The sequence below is a fragment of the Carex rostrata genome, chromosome 5 (assembly GCF_964058835.1).
Source record: "Carex rostrata chromosome 5, lpCarRost1.2, whole genome shotgun sequence".
Classification (NCBI taxonomy): Eukaryota; Viridiplantae; Streptophyta; class Magnoliopsida; order Poales; family Cyperaceae; genus Carex; species Carex rostrata.
The window spans coordinates 5230227-5238357 of NC_135922.1; the positions used below are offsets into that span (position 1 = coordinate 5230227).

General features: G+C 30.9%; 1 protein-coding gene across 1 annotated transcript; it reads right to left on the minus strand.

Annotated features, from left to right (window-relative positions):
• Nucleotides 1-6635: 6635 nt before the first annotated feature.
• Nucleotides 6636-7166, minus strand: LOC144553750 (BTB/POZ and MATH domain-containing protein 3-like). Its single transcript, XM_078301951.1, has one exon. It carries the CDS (start codon nucleotides 7164-7166, stop codon nucleotides 6636-6638), a length of 531 nt encoding a protein of 176 aa, XP_078158077.1.
• Between the last annotated feature and the right edge of the window lie 965 nt (nucleotides 7167-8131).

An 8131-nucleotide genomic window follows, 5' to 3' on the forward strand; every position in this document is an offset into this window, starting at 1 on the left:
TATGTTTATAAATTATTTTTGTAATTTACAAATTTAAACAGTTGATCCGAACCGTTAAATATGATTTTCATATTAAAATGTGCTTGGAGACCAAATTTTACACTTTTTTCATAATTTGTTTAGTATTTATTAAGATGTGTATAAAATTGCTATTTTGAGACAATTTTGGACCATTGAAAATAGCAATTTTCAAAAATTCTAAAAAAATACTAGAAAATTTTCAAAAATGTAAAATTTTGTCTCCAAGCACATTTTAATATAGAGATCATGTTGAATGGTTGGACTCTTTGGACTATGAAATTGAAAAAAATAGCTTATAAACATATAGGCCCTGTTCGGTTGCGAAACGCGAGTACTGTTCACGTGGGAAAAAAATTTCACTCAAACTGAATTTCTTTTCCCATATGAACAGTAATTTTCAGTTCAAAAATTTCTTATTCTTATTTCTATTCCCATTTCCTTTGTTTCGCCGAACACGCCCACAGTGTCAAGATATATTATTGTAAAATGGTATAATTATTGGATCCCTCTTCGTGATAATATATATATCAATAATAAAATTGAGAGGGGAAAGGGTTGCAAAGAAGGGACAAGCACGCAGGGGAGTTGGGGTGGGGGGGGTTTGCGTGCAGCACAAGGCGTAGGTAGAGAGGGTTTGGAACTTTGAATTGAGGGAAAGAAAGTATGAATGCATGATCGATAGATGGACAGATAGAATGATAGATGGATACATCGATAGCTAGCTACACATTAGGTACTTAGTAGATAGATAAATATACAACAATACAACATGCATGGTGAAAACATTTATTTATTACATTACTTCCAGTCACTGACAGTCTAACAGATATAGATAGAGATGTATATATAGTGGCGCTTGTGTATGAAAGTAACTATACTATGGATTTGGTTCAAAGACTTCTTGTTTTATGATTTGAATATTGAAAAATGTACAACTCTAATAATTTTTCTGTTATGTATTTTTATGTGCTTTGGAATATTAATTAAAATCGATATTTTTCTTAGTGAAATTAACTAAATTCGAGTATATATGTTTATTTTTAATATGTGTATTCTTGAATCCATATCATGATGATCTTCTATTAATTTGTTTATGCCCTCAAAATTTAAGGCCGCAAGAAAAATTCGTAGCTCGTGTCTCGTTTGAAATTGGCTCGAGAAGCTCATAATTAGCTCGTTCAATTCAAACAAGCTGGCTTGATTCTTCACGAGTCTAATTTGAGTTTATATCTTCGGTCGTTAGTCCTAACTCATACATGGTAGTGTAGTAAATAACGATATGTGTTTATCGGATGAATAAAGTATCACCAACTAATTAATCTATTAATAACATTTTGCAGACAATTTTGTGTTATCATTAAAACTAGAGAAGGGTTCAAATGCCTCTATTTTTTGTGCCTCCACCATGTCTCCATTTTTAATAACTTTAATAACTCAAAATTTAAAACTTAGAAGTTAAAATAAAACCGTTGAATACGATCTACATCATTTTATCTATTCACGTGTAAAAAATTATGGCATTTCAAATTTGTTTTGATTGTCATCAAAAACTTGTAAAAAAACGTACAAATGTGGATAATTTATAGACGTTGATTTTTCAACTTATTGATTCATATAAAAACAAAATTGAAATGTCATATTTTTTTATGAGCACATAGAGAAAATAATATAGATCACATCTAACGGTTTTATTTTGATTTTTATGTTTTAAATTTTGAGTTATTAAAGATTTTAAAAATAGAGTCATGATGGAGGCACAAAAAATGAAGACATTTGAACCCTCCTCTTAAAACTATGTACATATACTCTTAATTTATTAAAAATAGTTACTTTAACCTATCAAACTTGTCAATAAAAAAGACCCATATAAGAGACAAGATAAATTATAGTATATGTAATAGATAAATGCAAATAAATAAATAAAAGTGACTAATTAATTGACCGTATAAATGGAACAGACAATTAATTGTGCCTATCAAATGGAAAATTCATGATTAATCAAACAAATATATCGATTGGTCAGTTTCATCCCCATGGTTTAGTCACCGTCTATAACTAAATGGATGATTAATCAGCCGTCTAAATTGTTTTTTACAACACTGTATATAGGGGCGGAACCAGGATTTGAATTTGGGGAGGGGCCGAAATTTTTTGGGTGGTTTTCAGGGGCGCTAATCGGTATACATCTATAAACAACTGTGTATAAATGATTGATGCATGTATATTTGGTTTCAACATTCATAGTTTGATGGGGGGTGCCTGGCCCCCGTTTGCACCCCCAGTTCCGCCTCTGTGTATATACATGGTAGGTTCCCTGCAGTGATCCGACATACATGAGTGACATGTTCTTGTTGGCCACAGAAAATCCTAAGAGAGAGTAGAGGGGATGGAGAGGTGATATGATTCCAAAAAGGGAATATGATCCCCCTAAATTCACGGTTGGCGCCATACTCACCCATCCATAGTCCATATATATATACTACCTTCAGTAACTCATATATATATATATACACACATCATATATTCATGAACTATGTTAATTTCCCTATTCACTATTCTCCAGGGACGACTCTCCGTCACATCAATGTCCCCATTTCCCACACCATTTTTATGAAATGCAGTACTACTCTTCAATTTGTTTTAGTCAATGTAGCTTGCTTGCATGGCTTCTTACATTTAATAATTACATAGAGAGGTTGGTTTAAATAGGTTATAATATTAATTGCTATTTGTATTAGATTTTTTTTTTTTTGTGAACAGATGTCTAATATGAAATTTTTAAGGCCAGCTGGTTATTACCAACCTATGATATAATATATTGTGTCAGTACATCAGAACAATAAAATAGTTTATAATGTTTGAATGCTACATTATTTTAATGTAAATAAAAAAAATGTAGAGCAAATTAATAAGCAATCTCAAAGAAACCCACAAAACAAATTATAGTAAAATAAACTATACATGGAGTTACATATATACTGTACATTCACTAACCAAATAAGAATTAAAGGCACTTATTTAATGTTGTTGACATTCTTTGTAATATATATTAAAAATTATTTGCACCAAAAATGTGAAAATTCAATTTTCTTTTCCGAATTTTAAGAACTACAGTGATTAATTTATTAATTAATTAACCACTAATCAGTCTCTCATTAAAGGTCAGTTCTTAAGATACAAATTAATTACTTGTGGTTAGGTAGACTGCTCATATCCAAAGCAAAATATTCTTATTTCTATTACCACTAGTATATTAATTACCGATATCTATAGATGATAATAATTTGTTTTTCAGAGTATTCATTTATTACTAAGAGTGAGAGAGAGAGAAAGAGACATGCCATTAATAATTTACTGAAGAAAAGTTAGCTAGCTGTAATATGTAAATATGAAGATACAGTTGTGTCATCAGCAAGTCAACGGAAACTTAAAAAAAAAAAAATTTCTTATCTTAAATTTTTCCCTTTTTAGATAACTTTGCTCTATTTCCAAGCTCAATATACCAAGTATAGCAAGAAACCTACCCTCTCAAGATTTGCTTTATAGGTGACTACTTTCATTGTAACTTGATACACATCAAGGCATGACATGACTGCATGCTTTTAATTAATTAGAAATTTCACTTTACATTAACTTGATATAACTTGACAAGACAAGTTTTAACTTAGTAACAAGTTAGCTTGACTTCATGAGAGAGAGTGTGTGTGAGAGAAAAATAAGGATTTATTGCTCAACTCCTGATGTAACATCACCATTAATATTTTCACTTCCCTGCCAAATTAATATGCAAATAACTTATGGTACAAAGGTACTTCTAATTAACTTTCAAACATCCCAGCCATTCTTCAAACTTCAAATTATATGTGTATGGGATGCAATTTTTGTGAACTCAAACAGCTTAGATTACATTGCCATTTTTAAAGAAGATTGTAAATTTTAATTTTAGAGTGAGGTTATGGTACTATACATAGTGCATATTGATCTATACTAAATGTATATCTTCGTTTGAATAAATTCATGTAAGTTATTTAACATAATCTTCATATGAAAATTTGTATATCAAGTTTTACATTTTTAGATTCTTTTTACTATTTCTTTAAATAAGACCTATCTAAAATTATGGTGAAGAAATTATGAAAATATGCAAATTTTAGTTACAAATACATTTTTACATGAGGATCACATTGAACGGGTCATATTAACTGTATAAACTTCAAAAATGAATATATTGATCCGTAGAACGGACCAATCTATATTATGTATAGTACCATAGCCTCACTTATTTTTTTGCACAAATTTTGCCAATAAACTTCTTATTTTCAAACCTATCATTGCCTTTTCCTTAAAGTTTATATAAAACAATGTTAATTATTTCTCGCCACTATTTCCTGATAAAAAACTTCTCAACAAAAAAAATGTCCTTCACAATTTTAGAATCATAAATATGACCAATCCATGTATTTTTTTTCTGTTCCATGTTTTATGTTTTCTTCTGTGTTGCTTATTTTGTACCACTGTTTTTCAAATTTTTGACTCGATCTATGATTATCTTACACTTTCCCAAGTGTGCAACAGCATGTGTTCCATCTCCTCCTCTTCTTCTTCTTCTTCTTCTTCTTCTTCTTCTTCTTCTTCTCTTTTAAATTTTTTCTAATGAACTCGATTTTGGATTGATGGTATGAATTGCGTCTTCTTTATAAAATTAAAATGCTAAATTAAAATGTTCTGAAATTATCTTTTGTGTGTCAATTAATATATTGATTAGAACAAACAGGCTTTGTAAAATTGGTTTAATTATAGATGAAAGGAAAATACTACAAAGTAAAAATAATATATATTCAATATGAATTTCTACTTTCAGTTTTTTTTTTTTTCATCTGACAATCAAGTTGCTAATTTGATAATTTATATTGCTGTTAGTGAATATTCTATTTAATGTGGTATTCATCTTTTTTTTAAAAAAATTTTCAATTACTTATATTGAAATAAAATAATTTTTTAAATGTATAATATAAAAATTGATAAACAATTTAATTCATGCTGATAAGAAATTTTATCAATTTTTACATTATACATTTAACTCTACTTACAAAAATTGTAAATAGCTTTTAAAGAAATGTAAACAATTAATTTAAAAGGCCATAATATTTATTAGCAAGTTGCTAGGGTTTTGAAATTGAAATTGAAATCAAAATGTCTTTATGGTGGACTTAAAGCTAGCACCTTTCTCCTACTGGTAACTGGGGTTATTGTTAACTGGTGCCACTGACAAAGAGTTTCTATATATTCATAGCAAATGATGTCAATTCAGATTTTGATCATTTCATTTGCCACACTTTTAGAGACGGTACAGTACAGAAGCACTAGATATGGGATACCCAATTTAGGTATGGTGGCATGGGGAAGGTTCAAAAAACAAAATTATTCATTAACCAATTATAAACCACATCAAATACTTGGGAGATTTTGGATGGATCACATGCTTGGTGTGTTCAAACACTCAACCCCTCAAAAGATTGTGAGAAAGGACACTAGTAGATCTCTCTCTCTCTCTCTCTCAAATCTAAAAATGATGGTAGCAGGGAGACATGATGATAGTGAAATTAACTTGGAAAAGAAAAGAAAAGAAAAGAAAAGAAAAGAAAAGAAAAGAAATGAAAATGGAATTGTTTTGTAAGGCTTTTGACACTTTTGAGTGTTACCATGCTACTTTTTAAAGAAAACCCAATTTAGGAGGTAGATTTGAAAGTGTAGTAGGATGATGTAAGCACTTGAAAGTATGCATGGCAGGTCGCATGTAATAATTAATAACTATGACATCTTACAAGTTCTCAAGGAGCTTTTGCAAATATGCCATCAGAATAATTTCAATTCACAGATTTGCAAAGTTGGTCCTTTTGTCTACATTACATGACAAATTAACATTTTTGTTTTTTGTTTTTAGGAGAGAGCGCCCTCAGGCTTTGCATTAATTTCAACAGCTGAAACATGTTACATGACAAATTAACAGTTCAACCTTGTGAGATTTCATCAAGTTGTGCCTAAAATAGGATGACCAATTAGCAAAAATTTAATCTGACAAGAAATCAGAAAAAAAAAAGAATGGAAAACACTAACAGAGACACTGGTATTCTACAAATCACAACATTTTTCTTTAAAGTAATTTTGAGCAACGGGTGTAGACTGTAGATAGACATAAAGAAACCACAACCCAAGCCAATAACACAATAAAGGCCTTAATATTCATCCAATTAAAGTATAATAAGTCATGAGCCACAGCCCATAACTGCTTGTAAAACAGCAAAACTTTCATGGACTCGGCCCAATAAGAGGAGTATAATTTGGGCCTTGATTTTAGAGCAATTACAAATTAAAGGAAAATTTGGGCCATAATAAGATATCATGCTCATCTTCTCAGATACATCAACAAAATAGCATATTTTCAATTTTTTTAAAACAAATTTCAAGTAATCAACTGCATGAAAATTAAATTAAAAAATCACACACCAGAAAAGTAATAACAAATTATAAGGCAAGCATATATAGGTTTTGGAAACCTTGTTACCTAGCTGCCTTAATTAAGATTGTTGGTACCAGCAGGCTTGCCGGAGGTACTAGATTGCGCCGGAAAGTAGGTTTTTTAGGTTTCGTAGGAGGAATTCATCAAAGTCTGGTTTCAGAGGTGTCGGATTAGGTGTTACCAAGAGATCAAACTTAATTCTGATTGTATCGTCTTTCAGAAACTTTGAACTGGCCTTGCAAAACTTTGAAACCTCGAGGTATTTGGTGGCATAGTTGAAGCCAGAACGGGCCGTGTCACCTGATCGCTGCAAACCCATCATAGTTTCGGGCTTCCCGCGTACCCATGTGGAGGTGATCCAGTCCCATCGAAGCGGGGTACAAATCACCGAGCATTCTTCGTTTGCATTTAGCACCTTGATAAAAATCTCTGAGTGGCAACCAGTGTTTGATTCGCTTGTTCCTTTTGGGTAGAATTGTATCACCCAGTCATAGCCTCCCAATTTGAAGCTCTCAGACTGGATGCATTGATTCTTCTCAAGAAGCGTGTGGAGGGTTGTAAATTGTGGTATATCAAAAGTTGTCGACCCGGGGACGAAAATCAGGTCGTTCTGAGCCGTTGCCATTAATTTTTTGAGTAAATTCTTGCATTTGCATCTACATATTATAGATAGATGGATCATTAATTAGTTGTTCTTGTATGAACAGTGGAGTCATGAATTGTTAATAACTTAATATTAATTGACTGACTCGGCCTTTGTTGGTTCGTCGCTAACATTATCTTATTACTAATATCAGAGAACGGAGTAGCTCAAATGAGCATCAGACCTACTTTTGGGTTTAATGAGCTCCAACACCGTCTGATCTGTATTAAAATCTGTGCGTACGAAATTGAAGCAAACACACAAATTTTAAAGCAGACCGCACGAATTTTAATGCAGATTGGATGGTGATTAAGCCCACCAAACCAAATTAGTTTCTCTGCCACTTGTACATTACAACAAAAAAAAAGAAGTCAGCGTCTATATTTCTTGTCTTTGTGTAGTGACCCTACCAAGTAATGATTAAGTATATATAAATCTTTATACTTATTTTTTGAATTGTTTTTTTTTATCCTTACCAGCCAACTGTCAAGTAAAAATATATTTTGAATTGTTTTTATTTATATCCAAAATAAAATATAAATTTAAAAAACTAACCAACTAGCTAATGAAATTGCAAAACTATCCAAACCGGTTAACCATTAACCGGACTCAAATCAAATTTCTGGTTATTGGTTTTCCGGATCCATTGAAATAGTCCGGTTAACCATTAACCGGAAATTTGATTTGAGTCCGGTTAATGGTTAACCGGATTTGTGAATTTTCCTTTTTTTTTTTTTTTTTTTTTTTTTTGAAAAAAGAAATTTTTTATTTTATTTTATTTTTGTATTAAAATATTAGAAATGTTGAATATATTTCTTTGAAAATAAATGGAATACAATATAATTTGATTTATTAGAAAGACTGCAACTAATAACCCGGATCAATATTTTTCAGGCCGGATTTTTCGCGGCTGTACGAAAAATTAATATATTTCTTTATGTGCTATT